General features: G+C 32.8%; 1 protein-coding gene and 1 long non-coding RNA gene across 2 annotated transcripts; both read right to left on the bottom strand.

The window, feature by feature from the left end:
* Positions 1–10,011: 10,011 nt before the first annotated feature.
* On the bottom strand, positions 10,012–11,148 carry LOC107908286 (uncharacterized). The gene is made up of 2 exons (XR_001686955.2): positions 10,583–11,148; positions 10,012–10,288 (listed from the first exon to the last, which is right to left on the bottom strand). It is a non-coding gene; the product is annotated as an uncharacterized lncRNA (long non-coding RNA).
* A 2,802-nt stretch (positions 11,149–13,950) lies between these two features.
* On the bottom strand, positions 13,951–15,049 carry LOC107909902 (MLP-like protein 31). The gene is made up of 2 exons (XM_016837604.2): positions 14,591–15,049; positions 13,951–14,494 (listed from the first exon to the last, which is right to left on the bottom strand). Exons 1-2 carry the CDS (start codon positions 14,784–14,786, stop codon positions 14,217–14,219), a joined length of 474 nt encoding a protein of 157 aa, XP_016693093.2. The 5' UTR covers positions 14,787–15,049; the 3' UTR covers positions 13,951–14,216.
* Positions 15,050–15,464: the final 415 nt, after the last annotated feature.

Here is a 15,464-nt window from a genome sequence, read left to right as displayed (position 1 = left end):
TTATATCAAATAAACTTGTATTTTTTTCGCTATTATGCTAACATGTACTCCGCTTGGCTTTACACCTTCTGGTGTTTGGACTTCATATCTAAGATACATTACATAAGTTATAATAGAAGTGTTTATTTATTTTGATAACTTGTTCTCATCTCAATTCTTTCAAGTATATTTTCATTCAAAATCCTCACTTTTCCATAATATTGAAGTTGTCTATGTATATTATCATTGTTGAAAAAAATTTCCTTTTGTCAGCTCCATCATCTTTGGTTATGACATAACTAATTGATATATCTAATTATATTCATAATTTTAGGTACCTAAACCTCTTCTAGGGTTTTATCAAAAGTTCTGCCTTGGGTCTCTTCATGTCACACCCCGAAATATAAAGAAGAAATGAGTTATAGGCTTAATGGTTAAAAGTTAGCAAATCCTTCATAGAGATCCTAGGTTCAAGCCCCATCCTTCCCCTTTCATTTGCTTTTAATTTTTGGCAAGATTGGGTAAATTACATGCATCGCCCCTAGGGTTTACTAGCCCTAGGTATTTAACCAATTTTTCCTATCTTATTTTTCACTTTGCCCCTTCCCAAAATTCTAGTAGAATTAGTTTTCCATTTATTTTTTCTCTCATTTTTCTTTCATTTTAGCACCTTATTTCCTTCTTTGTGCTGTTAATTATTTTTCTTTCCCCTATCGAATTATTTTCTGTTCGTTTAATTTCTATCGATATTTAGAATCATCGTCAGTAGCATTTGAAATCTTTGCCGATAACTACACTTAGTTTCAATTATTAGATTTCGTAATTCTGTTGTACGAATATCCAATATTAATCTTTCAGTTCAATCAATCAATTTTTTTTTGGATCTTTCGAAATCTTTTATAATCTTGCCAAATCTTGATACCAACTGTTAATTCGTGAGTATTTATCGTTGAAGGATCGAATCTAGGTGAATAAAATCAAAATCGATTGTGAAAAGCGCCAATTGGACCCATGGTGAAAGGTGTGTGTCTTTTCTAAGTGAATCGATAGTGATAGTGTGGAGTTTTAGGACCACACGGTCTCCCACACAGGTGTGAGGACCACATGACCATGTGCACTTGTAAATTTTAGGGTAGTTCATGCTCCACATGGCATCAGGCTATTACATGGTCTGCCACACGGTCGTGTCCTTATTGTAGGGTATTTTATCGTTTTTCACACGACACCAGGCTATTACATAGCCTAGATATATGACACTGTACCCCTTCCCACACGGCATCAGCCTTCTACACGGCCTTGTGACTTCTATTTTATAATTTTGCCTAGAAATTTGTGATATGTTCAATTTAGTCATTGCATAGTCCCTGAATTGTTTTAAATTTTATATTCACTTAATTGAGACCCTAATATTATGAATATTCTAAAATCTATGATCTGATCAGCTGAATTGAATAATTATAATGTATGATATGTGAATGATACATGCCTACTGTCATTGTATATTTGACAATTTGTTATTGCTGCTACTGCTTTTGTTTTATTGATTGCATGTTCAGCATACCTACTGCTTCTGTTAAACTGGCTGCATGATAAGCATGACTACTATTTTTGTACTATTTTGTTACAAGAATGTCATATTGCATTACATGGGTGGGATGATATGAATGGAGTAAGTATTGGCAGTTTAATAATCTGCAAACACTGGTGGTTCCCACAACTTACTGTCAGTTTATCTGCATACTTTTTATCTGAAAATAATAGTGGTTTACCCACTATTTTTATTACTGGTAGTTCATCTTCAATTACTGGTGGTTTATCCACAACGTGGTGTGTAGGAATAGATGCGTTCTGGGGCACTCTTACTGTGATGTGTTGCGGAGTTGGGTAGGATCTTTTCTAATAAACTGAAATTACATTTCCAGTCATGAGCATGCACAAGCAAATAAAAAATTATGAAATGCTATATTGATGTGTTAACTGAAAAATTGATATTTTGTAAGCCATGTTCTCTGTATTGCTATACCGATTATGATTATTCTGAGAAATTTTATTTTGTGTGTCTTGTCCTTTTTTTTGACTAATTTGTCTTGTGTTTAGGCTCACACTGAGCCTCTTAAGCTCACCCCCTTAATTTCCAACTTTATAAATAACCCACAAGATTAGGACATAGACTAGACATTCGGAGGGCTTGTCTCGTATAGTGTTTTTTATAAAAGTATTTTAGACATACTATTTATAATGCCAGTTATTTGGGAACTAAATTTTTTATAAGAACAGTGGCATGAGACTTAAATTTTGGGGTTAATTATTGACATGCCTGACATTTAAATTGATTAGGTTATTAGATTTTGGAATTTAATTAAAGATGCATGAAATTTGGTTTTTAAATTAAAACCCAATCGATTATCACTTTTTCGATGCAATATAATGAATGAATTTTTGAGTAGTAAATAAATTGGAAGACAACTTTGATACGCCCCGGCCTCGGTGATGAGAGTCGAGTCGTTGATGTACCCGATCGTGAATTGGAGTAATATCAAGGTTTGTCGAAGCTAGGTTAAGAAAGAAGGGATAAAGGCTCAAATTTAGTTCAAAAGGGGTTATGAAGTGTATTGAGGATGATAGGTGAATGAAAACCAAGTATTCAAGTTGAACCAACACAATATAAGTGTGTTAACCCGGGACTTATACGAATACTTAGGAAAGGTTAAATGTTGTATGGATGGAAAACGAATAAAATGGAACCTTGACCCACTATCAAAGATGATAGATGATACGCCCCGGCCTCGGTGATGAGAGTCGAGTCGTTGATGTACCCGATCGTGAATTGGAGTAATATCAAGGTTTGTCGAAGATAGGTTAAGAAAGAAGGGATAAAGGCTCAAATTTAGTTCAAAAGGGGTTATGAAGTGTATTGAAGATGATAGGTGAATGAAAACCAAGTATTCAAGTTGAACCACACGAAAAGAAATTCAAATGAGCTAAAAATTAGCTTCATCTTGCACTTGGGGCCCTCGTGTTTAGGCCAATCTCGACGGCGTTGGGTTGTGACATTACATGATGCGATCAGGATCACATCATACCCTCCCTCTTGAAGACGATTTGTCCTCAAATCGGGCCACTTGCTCAAAAAAAAATTTTCAATATCTCGAACCCTTTTGTTCATAACCCGAATAGAATCATTTCCAAAACTTTGAAAATCACGAATGGTTCGAGAAAATTTTGAATTATTTCCACGCCCTCCCTCTTTTGGAGGGAACCATTCTGAAGTGTCACTTACACAAGAAAGAGATAGGTTAGTGACACTAGAAATCATAAACTCAAAAGAATTTTTAAAGATCTTATTCAACAAGTGAACATATGAGTCAATACCGGGATCAAAAGTAGAAGTTGGTCTTACCTTATCAAAATGAATTAAAAAATTCATTGATTGCAACAAACCTGGGTCACAAGGCACTTGATAGCTATAATTTTTGAAGTCAACTTCCCATAGTTCGAATCCTTTTGACAACAATTTAAAATGATATGCACCGGGGTCAAAAACAAAGTTTCCTCTTGCCATTCCAATTTGATATGACAATTCCAAAATCGGTATCATAAAAAGGAAACGATGTAATTTTAAGTAATGATTATGCAAAACATGTTCAAACCTTTTAAACCACGACATGGAGCAATTTTCAGAATCACAAATTAGATAATTCACATGATCAACAGAAGCAAACAGATTAGATGTCAACTTTTCATCACACAATCCCAAATTTTGTTTGTGTTGTTTTAATCTAGTTTCATCATCAAACTTGTAAACATCAGAAATATCATGAGGAAAACTTTTCAATCCATCATCCCAATCAAAGTCATTACCAATCAAAAATTGATACTTAGACATATCAGGATAGGAAAGTCTTATACTAACTAATTCTTCAGCAATCTCAACATTATCATGCATATGAATTTGTTGAAGTTCGACTAACATAGAACCCTTACCATGCTTACCTTTAGGCGATGGTGGAATAGAGTCATCTATGATTTGCCAATCTCGACGGCGTTGGGTTGTGACATTACATGATGCGATCAGGATCACATCATACCCTCCCTCTTGAAGACGATTTGTCCTCAAATCGGGCCACTTGCTCAAAAAAAATTTTTCACGATCTCGAACCCTTTTGTTCATGACCCGAATAGAATCATTTCCAAAACTTTGAAAATCATGAATGGTTCGAGAAAATTTTGAATTATTTCCACGCCCTCCCTCTTTTGGAGGGAACCATTCTGAAGTGTCACCTACACAAGAAAGAGATAGGTTAGTGACACTAGAAATCATAAACTCAAAAGAATTTTTAAAGATCTTATTCAACAAGTGAACATATGAGTCAATACCGGGATCAAAAGTAGAAGTTGGTCTTACCTTATCAAAATGAATTAAAAAATTCATTGATTGCAACAAACCTGGGTCACAAGGCACTTGATAGCTATAATTTTTGAAGTCAACTTCCCATAGTTCGAATCCTTTTGACAACAATTTAAAATGATATGCACCGGGGTCAAAAACAAAGTTTCCTCTTGCCATTCCAATTTGATATGACAATTCCAAAATCGGTATCATAAAAAGGAAACGATGTAATTTTAAGTAATGATTATGCAAAACATGTTCAAACCTTTTAAACCACGACATGGAGCAATTTTCAGAATCACAAATTAGATAATTCACATGATCAACAGAAGCAAACAGATTAGATGTCAACTTTTCATCACACAATCCCAAATTTTGTTTGTGTTGTTTTAATCTAGTTTCATCATCAAACTTGTAAACATCAGAAATATCATGAGGAAAACTTTTCAATCCATCATCCCAATCAAAGTCATTACCAATCAAAATTGATACTTAGACATATCAGGATAGGAAAGTCTTATACTAACTAATTCTTCAGCAATCTCAACATTATCATGCATATGAATTTGTTGAAGTTCGACTAACATAGAACCCTTACCATGCTTACCTTTAGGCGATGGTGGAATAGAGTCATCTATGATTTGCCAATCTCGACGGCGTTGGGTTGTGACATTACATGATGCGATCAGGATCACATCATACCCTCCCTCTTGAAGACGATTTGTCCTCAAATCGGGCCACTTGCTCAAAAAAAATTTTTCACGATCTCGAACCCTTTTGTTCATGACCCGAATAGAATCATTTCCAAAACTTTGAAAATCATGAATGGTTCGAGAAAATTTTGAATTATTTCCACGCCCTCCCTCTTTTGGAGGGAACCATTCTGAAGTGTCACCTACACAAGAAAGAGATAGGTTAGTGACACTAGAAATCATAAACTCAAAAGAATTTTTAAAGATCTTATTCAACAAGTGAACATATGAGTCAATACCGGGATCAAAAGTAGAAGTTGGTCTTACCTTATCAAAATGAATTAAAAAATTCATTGATTGCAACAAACCTGGGTCACAAGGCACTTGATAGCTATAATTTTTGAAGTCAACTTCCCATAGTTCGAATCCTTTTGACAACAATTTAAAATGATATGCACCGGGGTCAAAAACAAAGTTTCCTCTTGCCATTCCAATTTGATATGACAATTCCAAAATCGGTATCATAAAAAGGAAACGATGTAATTTTAAGTAATGATTATGCAAAACATGTTCAAACCTTTTAAACCACGACATGGAGCAATTTTCAGAATCACAAATTAGATAATTCACATGATCAACAGAAGCAAACAGATTAGATGTCAACTTTTCATCACACAATCCCAAATTTTGTTTGTGTTGTTTTAATCTAGTTTCATCATCAAACTTGTAAACATCAGAAATATCATGAGGAAAACTTTTCAATCCATCATCCCAATCAAAGTCATTACCAATCAAAAATTGATACTTAGACATATCAGGATAGGAAAGTCTTCTACTAACTAATTCTTCAGCAATCTCAACATTATCATGCATATAAATTTGTTGAAGTTCGACTAACATAGAACCCTTACCATGCTTACCTTTAGGCGCTGGTGGAATAGAGTCATCTATGATTTTAACTTTCTTGACTAATCGAAATCGTCTCTCCTCAGAAAAGTATTGAAGTTGAAATTGATCGATGGGATTTCGAGAAACCTGAAAAGTAGAAACAAAACAAGGAAAATTCATAGGATGGTTAGTAACAACACTCCTTTCTTGTTCACTTTCATCTTTTTCGCTTATTTCTTTTTCCAACTCATTTTCAAATCCTCTTTCCTTTACCATATCACTCATTTCTTTTGCACTCTCATTTCTTCCTTCAATCTCACTCTCTTTTTCAGTTTTCTTTTCTTTTTCACACTCGTTTTTATTCTCAATCTCATTTTCAATTTTCTTTTCTATCTCACACTCATCTTCTTTTTCTTTCATTTCTTTTTCATTTTCATTTTCTCGCTCGCGCTCTTTTTCTTTTTCACATGCTATTTCAATTCCATTACAAAAGTAGAAATCATCAAAATGAGAATCCTTTTGTTGAGAATAAGAAAAGGATTCTTCATACAAATGACAATCATCTCTTTGTAATAAATCTTCCGTAGCCGAGTACTTTGACACTCTTGAAACACGTTCGCCTATTCGTAAATAATCCTTCGTAGATGAATAAATTGAGGCACTTGTAGAGACATGTTTACCTTTTCGTTTATTATCTCGAAAGGACTCAAACTCGGAGTTTGCTTCTCTTGGTCTCGAACGCATTGTTGAATAGAAGTCTTGATAAGAGTCTCTTGTTGAGTAGTGTCGTCGAGATGATCTTAACTCCGTCTCTTGACTCGATGAAATTTACTTTCGTTGGGCTCTTTTCTCTATTCGATCCAATCGATTATGCAATTTATCAAATTTTGATTTCACCATTCTACGCATTTCTTGCATCAAATATTGGAATTCTGACTCGGAAAATTCTTCTTGAGACATTTTTTTTTGCTAAAAAGAATAAGTGTTTAAAATAGAAAGTAAATACCTCACCACAAAACTTCGCAAGACACTCGGAAAGAAAATTTTCACTCCACTCGCGTTTACGCTCGCTTTTGGCTTTTCTTCTCTCGAATGAACTCACACCAATCACTCTTGCCTTTTTCCACTCGATTTTTTTTTACCTCTCGAAGTTCTTCGCAAACTAAATAGACGAATCAATACCGTTTGTCGTCGGCTTACAAAATTGAGTTGGCTTGGTGGGCAATGATGTCGGAAATGGTAGGCTATCAAACAAAACTTAAAATGAATTTCAATCACTTTTTTTTTTTAATTCCGAATTTTTTTTTGTTTTTTTTTTTGAATTTCTCTTTTTTTTAATACCGAATACAAAAGAAGAAAGAAAGAAAAAAAATAATAAATTGGATAATTTTTTTTTTGAAAACGTGAAAATTCACTCAAAGGGGTATAAAGGAGTGTAGATTATGATTCAAAAAAAATTGTTGAAGGGTTTCCAGACTCTTTTTTTTTACGGATCTTTCACGTTCTTTTCGTCCGCGCCTAGACCGTAGGCAATTTTTTTTTTTTTGATTTTTTTTACGGATCTTTCACGTTCTTTTCGTCCGCGCCTAGACCGTAGGCAAATTTTTTTTTTGATTTTTTTTACAAAACCATAATATCAAAGATGATGATTCTTACTCCGACTCGGCTAGCTCTGATACCAGATGATACGCCCCGGCCTCGGTGATGAGAGTCGAGTCGTTGATGTACCCGATCGTGAATTGGAGTAATATCAAGGTTTGTCGAAGATAGGTTAAGAAAGAAGGGATAAAGGCTCAAATTTAGTTCAAAAGGGGTTATGAAGTGTATTGAGGATGATAGGTGAATGAAAACCAAGTATTCAAGTTGAACCAACACTATATAAGTGTGTTAACCCGGGACTTATACGAATACTTAGGAAAGGTTAAATGTTGTATGGATGGAAAACGAATAAAATGGAACCTTGACCCACTATCAAAGATGATAGGAACCTCGGTATAACTTGAACGCCACACTTTGGATGCAAAGTGATAAGTTCGGATAAGAAGAATGGGTTGACGCCACAAGGGTTACTTGATAAGTCAAACGAGTCTTTGGAGAACAATGAGAGTTGTAAACAATCTCACAAAATGTAAAAACATGAATTCAAGGTTCTTTTCTCTTTTTACAATGAAATTTAACACATACTTATAGGCAAAACAAAAGGGTAGCCGAATGGGTAAAATTGGAAGCCAAATTCGGCCATGATGCTTCCTCAAATTCTTCCATGAATTATGCATGATGTTGGTCAAATGCTTCCTCAAATTCTTCCATGAATTATGCATGATGTTGGCCAAATGCTTCCTCAAATTCTTCCATGAATTATGCATGATGTTGGTCAAATGCTTCCTCAAATTCTTCCATGAATTATGCATGATGTTGGCCAAATGCTTCCTCAAATTCTTCCATGAATTATGCATGATGTTGGTCAAATGCTTCCTCAAATTCTTCCATGAATTATGCATGATGTTGGTCAAATGCTTCCTCAAATTCTTCCATGAATTATGCATGATGTTGGCCAAATGCTTCCTTAATTTCATGCCGTTCACCTCCACATTAATTCGGCTTTTATGCTTGTTGCAGTCCACCTCTTCTTGCCGTCCATGTACATTGTCCTAGCAAATTCAACAAATTTACTTAGCTTAAATCGCACACATTAAATAATTGTAATAAGGCAAACACATTTATGCTAGGTAATAATTAAAACAATTTAAACATGCAATAAACAAACATAATTAAAATGTCCAGATTTCTTAATTAAACACTTAGTAATTATTTGAGCTAAAATAACTAACTCAACTAATTAATTTATTCTGGCAAATTAAATTAAAAGAGCTAAAGAGCTAATAACGAGCTCAACAAGTTAAATTGAGCTTGAATGAGCTGACTTGAGCACGAATGAGCTAACTTGAGCTCGAATGAGTTGAACCACACGAAAAGAAATTCAAATGAGCTAAAAATTAGCTTCATCTTGCACTTGGGGCCCTCGTGTTTAGGCCAATCTCGACGGCGTTGGGTTGTGACATTACATGATGCGATCAGGATCACATCAAACTTTTTGCGAAGAAAACATTAAAATCAACTGGTTTTTGGAAAGATTGTATCTTTTGAAAACACAATAAGTTTACTAAAAAATATTTAAGCAAAAATATTGAAGTTGTTGATACTTCAATCTTATTCAAAGCCTTAGATCATAAATAAGCATACCATGAAATATATAACACATAAATTCATACTTAACTATTAAAAAAATGAAATGAGCGTCATTTTTAACTCTTTTTTTTCATTAAGAATATTGAAATCTTAAAATCTTTCAAGCATGCATAGAAAATCACATACCTTAGGATTGTTGCTTCAATAAGAACATTGTACGTCTATATTACTTGTTCTCCAACGAAATATTGAATACTATTGAGTAAGCTCGTGCTAATAATGTGTTATAAAATAATAAATCAAAGAACACAAGAATAATATATGAGAATAAGGGGGATTTCTATTGCATTTCTCTTCATCATCATTATCATTACAAGTCGTATACTCCTATATATATAGGGAGATTACCACATTTGCTATTAGATAAATAGGAAATGGATTACAAGGAGATGAAAGGTGAAGAGTTAAGAAAGATGGAAAATGAAAGGTTGATTATAATGAACATTCACTTAATAGCATTCATAACTTTTTTCATGTTTTTATATAAATTTTAAATAAAACAACTAAAAACAACAAATACAATAATTATACATGTTTTTAATAAATTTAAACACAAATTTTTTACCATTCACCAACATTATTGAATAACTTTTTTAAAGAACAAATATTTTCCATAAAATGTTTTTTCACCCGATTAATAGGTGTGACAATCCCTTTCATGTTTGTACACAATTAATGAATGGTTCTACAATTTTTTTAAAGAAAAGTATTTTACATAAAATATTTTACAATTTTAAAATCATTATTAATAAAATGATCGTACAAGCCCATATATGCGCGGGCCCAAAAACACAAAAAAATCAAAAAACCAAATAAAAATAAAAAAATAAAAGTCCATTTACAATTAAAGTCCAAATTACAATAAACCCGAATTACCCAAAAATTAAACCCAAAGCCCAATTTATTAATTCAACCCTAGCCCAATAACCAAATTACAAACGCATTTCTAGCCCACTAGCCCAAAACAAAACAAAAAAATTAAAACCCTAGCAGTAACAGCAACCACCAGTCGCTGCCCTCCGTGTGTGCTGCGCCACCGCCACGCGCGTGCCTCGCATGCGAACCAGGCCTTCTCTAGCTAGCCATACACCTGCAACAAGCTCAACAAAGCAGCAAGCCAAACCAAAATAATAGCAAATAATAACAGAAAATAGGAAAAAATGTAAAAAATAGTTTCGAGAATTTCATTTTTCTTTCTGTTTTGGCTATAAAAGGAGCCAATCAAAGCTATAAAAGTGATTGGAAAAAATCAATAAAAAAAGAGAACATATAGCAGTGAATTTTTAAGGTGATTTTCCGATTTCCATTTTTCTTTTTTTTTCTTTCTTTTGTTTCCTTTGATTTGTTTTTATTGCGAACTAAAAAGAAACGAAAGAGGCCATACCTACGTGAGTGTGTCGTCAGAATCTCCACGTGCTCTGTTCCAAATCGGAGTTGAGAGTGGAGGATTTCTGGCTTGCGTAGCGACGAAGAGAAATAGGGTGGTGGCTACTGATTTTAGGGTTTAAAAGGGGATATTTAAAGTAGGAAAAATGACACTGTTTAGGGCCTGTGTCAATGGCTCTAAAACGGTGTCGTATTGAGATACCTGATGACCCGATCCAGATGCGGCTAGATCCGTGCATTTTGGTATGGGGAGGGATATTTGTGCACCAAGTCCCTCTATTTTTGTGCCATGGTTCAATCTAGTCCTTTTGATACTTTAATTTTGGCCATATAATTTTCTGCTGGTTTCATTTCGATCCATGATGGGACGCAGCGTTTTGGAGGGCAGGGATTAATTTCCATTTTGGCCCTTTCCTGTTATTCGTGCGTTCAATGTGGTTCATATCCTTTTATTTATTTCAGATTTACCCCTAAATTTCTGTTTTAATTTCAAATTAGTCCTTCTGTTATTATTTTATTTTATTATGTAATATTATTTTAAGTTTTTCATATATTATATTTTAATTTCATAATGTATTATTTTGTTTTTTTATGTTAATCTAGTATCATTTGTATACATTTTTATGATTTTATCTTATAATATATTCTTAAAATCTATTTTTATATATTTCTAACTTTAAAGATTTATACAATAATATTTTCATAATTCCATTGCGTATATGTATATACAATTTACATTGAGTTATTTTATCATACATATATGTATATACATAATATACTATTGATTTCAAATTATATATTTTTGCCTATTTTCTATATATAAATATGTACTTTATCTCTTTTAAATATTCTATTTTATTTTACTTGCTTTAACTAATACATATATTATTATATATATTATTTATATTGAGGGTTTCATTTCATATGTATTACTTATTTAGATTAATATATGTGTATTATTTATTTATTTTGATTTTCTTCTTATAATACTTACTTTAAAATTCACTTAGATATTATTATTCATTTTTAAATTTTATTTTTAAACTATTTCAAGTCTTCATATTAATTACTTCTTTTTAATTTTTTATATACATGTAATTTGTGTATATATATTGATAATTTCAAATTTCTTTTCTCTCATGTTTTTTTTAGTTGTTTTAAATTAGTTACATTTCATTTGTGATAGGCTTTTAGGTCATTACCTTTTAAATGTTGGTGTTAATATTTACATGTGATGTGAGATTATTGTTATTATGTACATTGTATTGCTTGTTTGTATTGATTGATTATTTGCGTTCATTTGTATGTATTTTGGCTTACGAATTTTTCTTTCGCGGTATACATTGTCATCTCATTGTGTTTTATTTGTCAAAAAGATTATATTCCATTTAAGCATTAAAATCGTTTTATTCAAAAGTTTTCAAAATAAAGCAATACTTGATATCCAAGATTTTCCAGAAGATTGTGCCCTAACTTACTGGGCTTCAATTTTCTTCGTTGAATTTAAGTAACCGAGTATCCCTTTTTAAAATCAAACGTAAAAATTTCAAATCAAAGCTTATCTCAAGAATTAGAAACGTTGTGTCCAAACTCATTGAATATAACCCTTCGATATCTCGAGACGAGATTTTTTTAATAAAGGCAAACTTATATGTCGTCTTTGGAACTTCGAGAAATTGTGTCATAACTTACAGGGTTTCGATTTCCTCATTGAACCAAGATGGTCAAACACCTTTAGTTTTCAAATACACAAAGTTTCAATAAAGGTTTTTAAAGGTTAGCTTATGCTCAGGAATTCAAATGTTGCATCCTAACTTACGGAGTACGACATTTTGTTGCCTCGGGCTGAGAAAGCCTTTTTACATTCGTTCAAATCTATCCAAGAATTGTTTTAAAATATGACATTAATAAAAAGGGGAAATCATTTTTAATCTCTTCGAATTTTCGAAATTCAACTTTAAGACATTAAATAATCAATTCGGTATCAATTTTGGACGTTACGAGGGTGCTAATCCTTCCTCGTACGTAACTGACTCTCGAACTCTTTTTTTTTTTGAAACTCGTAGACCAAAATCATTTTTAAAGTGATCCGATCACACCTCAATAAAAGATCGGTGGCGACTCCAACTTTCATTTTTTAATTCGACACGATTTTTTATTTTCAAAAAGTGGTTTCGAGAACAATTTTGTTAAATGGTCCTACACACTTAAATGGCCCTACTTTGATAATCACATTTCTTGCGTCTTTACACCACTGGCATATATGGGTTACATTAGGTGTTGGTTGCCTTTGTAGTCACCTTCCACGCATTGCAGTCTCTCAAAGTCCCCGGTTTCAGGTTAGCATGCCATGCACATTGTGTTTGATGAAATTTGTGATTCAAAGTCGAGCTTTTATTCAATATAGATTGATATGGGAATATGTGGTTTCACCTCAGAATCACCTTGTTATGAGGATATTTTTATTTGAATTGTTCATATGTACCTGAATTTAGTTCATCACAAATAACTTGTTTCCCCTCTTCATGCAAGATAAAGAACTAATCAATAAACTATCTCATTTGTTGGAAAAAAATAGATTTTTTTTAAATTTTGAGGCATATTCTTGATTAGTAAAGGTGGAGATTTGATTCATAAAACTGTAGTTTTATATTCTACTCCATGAGATCTTTACAACGGTATATTATATGCTTAAAATGGTTGAGTGATGAATGAGAAATTGATACTCAAAGTAAGACACTTGTGAATTATATAAAGTAAAAAGGAAAGCTTACTCTCACATTGGTTAGATATCAAATATGGAACATGTATATATATGTGAACCAACTTAATATTTATTAAATGACTAAATTATTACTTTCCTTTGTGCGTAAAGGGTGTAAATCCAAATCCGTCGAGTTTGTTGTTTTTTGATGATAGACAAACGCAAGGCTAATATTTGTTGATTACTGTAGCCGTGCTTTATATTACTGTTATTTTACTAACGTTTCTACAACATCATTTAAAGAATATTATCATTCCCTAAAAGATCTAAAGCATATTATTGTATTGAAAATTCTTAATTTTGTCTGATCTTAATTTTCTTGATAGGGTGGGGGATTGGGATTGTAATTTTGCTCTGCTTGATGTGTTTGTTTTTCAAGTTTAGGTATTTTTTGAGGAAACAGAAGAAGGTGGAGGAGTAATTCTGTCGAGAGATTGAATGATTTTGAAGAGCTAAGGCCAAGACCTTCAAGATCTTCCTCTGCAAACACGTTGAAACCAATTTGGGTTTCAAGGTACTTCTTCGTTTCTGGTTCGGAAATTGATTGATCCATCTTGAAACTCCAATATCTCCCTTGAAGGAAAAAAAAAACAGCTCAAAAATGAAAAGAGAAAGAGTGGAAATAGATTACGATATCATACTTACAAATATTTATTAGAACACAAATAAAAGCATAGGACACATTGAATTCATACAGAATTAAAAAGACAAACATGCAAGAAAATACAAAGCTCCTCCCCGTGACTGCATATTGATCTAAACGTACATATTCAGATCAAAATACATGAGAAAGGAAGTTGTCACTTTATTCATTAAATAGATGAATAGTGCTTCAAGTAGCGGCAACAATAGCATCATGTGATACTGCTTAACTTGCTTGGGTGAGGTGGCCGTCAATGTCTTTAGAGACATCTTGAACGAATTGCAGCAGAGTCTCAGGATGCTCAATCCCACCGTGCAGCTTCTCGTATTCCAAAGTCCAGTGCACTACGCTGCCACTACCCTCGCTCTTGGGCGAAACTTGAATCGTGATTACAAAGCTCTTATACTCTTCCATTAGATCTCCTTCGATCACTCTGAAAGTGACCAAATTCTTATCAGGGTCTACTGCTTCCACTACTTCCTTTGCCTTTTTAGCCTTTCCATCTAAACAAACAACTTGTTTTCTTTAACAAAACAAAAAGAGCAACAAATCAAGCGATAAGCATGAAAAGAAACTGAGTTTGTTATGTTATATCATACCATGCACATAACTCCAATGGACAATGGTACCGACTTTCCCCCATTCACCTTCATGTAAATCGCATCCTTGAATCTTGTCATAGCAAGTATGGTGCACATGGTGCGGTTTGTGGGCAAACATTTCATGGAACTGCTCAGGAGAAGCCTTAATCTCTACATCTGCCTCAAGCTTACCTGTCAGAGCTGAAGACGTCATTGTTTCACCAACAATGTTTAATATGGGAGTGGTTTGTTTGATGTGGGAGTGGTTTGGTTGATGTTTAGGCTAGACATTATTTATAGACTAGTGTCAATGTGTAAGGCAATAATCTTCTCCAAATGATACTACTCAATTTCCTATTCCTTAACCAATTGTCATTCACCACATCTTTAATTTTGCACACTTGGTTGCCTTAGTGAATCTTCTTTGAACAAAAATATAAAAATTTGATTCTACTCAAAATTCATTCACAAATATTTAAAATAATAAATGTTGGATTCACTTATTTATTTCTTTTTTCTATACTTTTCACATCCATTTTATGATTTATGTTCAGTGTTCATAGCTACTCTTTTCAACAATATTATCTTCAATATTCAAATCTATATTCTCTTGGGGGTATAATATGTTTGACCATTATACCCAATACTTAATTTGATGAGCATAAAAAATTAAAATTTTAATAAATAGATAAAAAAATATTTTATGTAAATAAATAAGCTTCAACATGATACCAACATTATACTAAAAACATAATAAAAAAATAATATGACAAAATTCAAAAAATTAAACAAAACACAACATTATACATTTCATTATCAAAATATGTTAAATTTAAGATGTATATAACATTGTGATACCTAATTGTAGCATTTGGGAATATACCTAACAAGA

This window comes from Gossypium hirsutum, chromosome D02, assembly GCF_007990345.1.
Source record: "Gossypium hirsutum isolate 1008001.06 chromosome D02, Gossypium_hirsutum_v2.1, whole genome shotgun sequence".
In the NCBI taxonomy this organism is placed as follows: Eukaryota; Viridiplantae; Streptophyta; class Magnoliopsida; order Malvales; family Malvaceae; genus Gossypium; species Gossypium hirsutum.
Note: the sequence above shows the minus strand (reverse complement) of the source record. Positions and strands in the feature narration are given on the sequence as shown.

Coding starts and splice junctions, on each gene's coding strand:
- LOC107909902 (XM_016837604.2), bottom strand. CDS start 14,786: ATGACGTCTTCAGCTCTGACAGGTAAGCTTGAGGCAGATGTAGAGATT. Junction 14,495..14,590: donor CCATTGGAGTTATGTGCATG/GTATGATATAAC, acceptor TTGTTTGTTTAG/ATGGAAAGGCTAAAAAGGCA.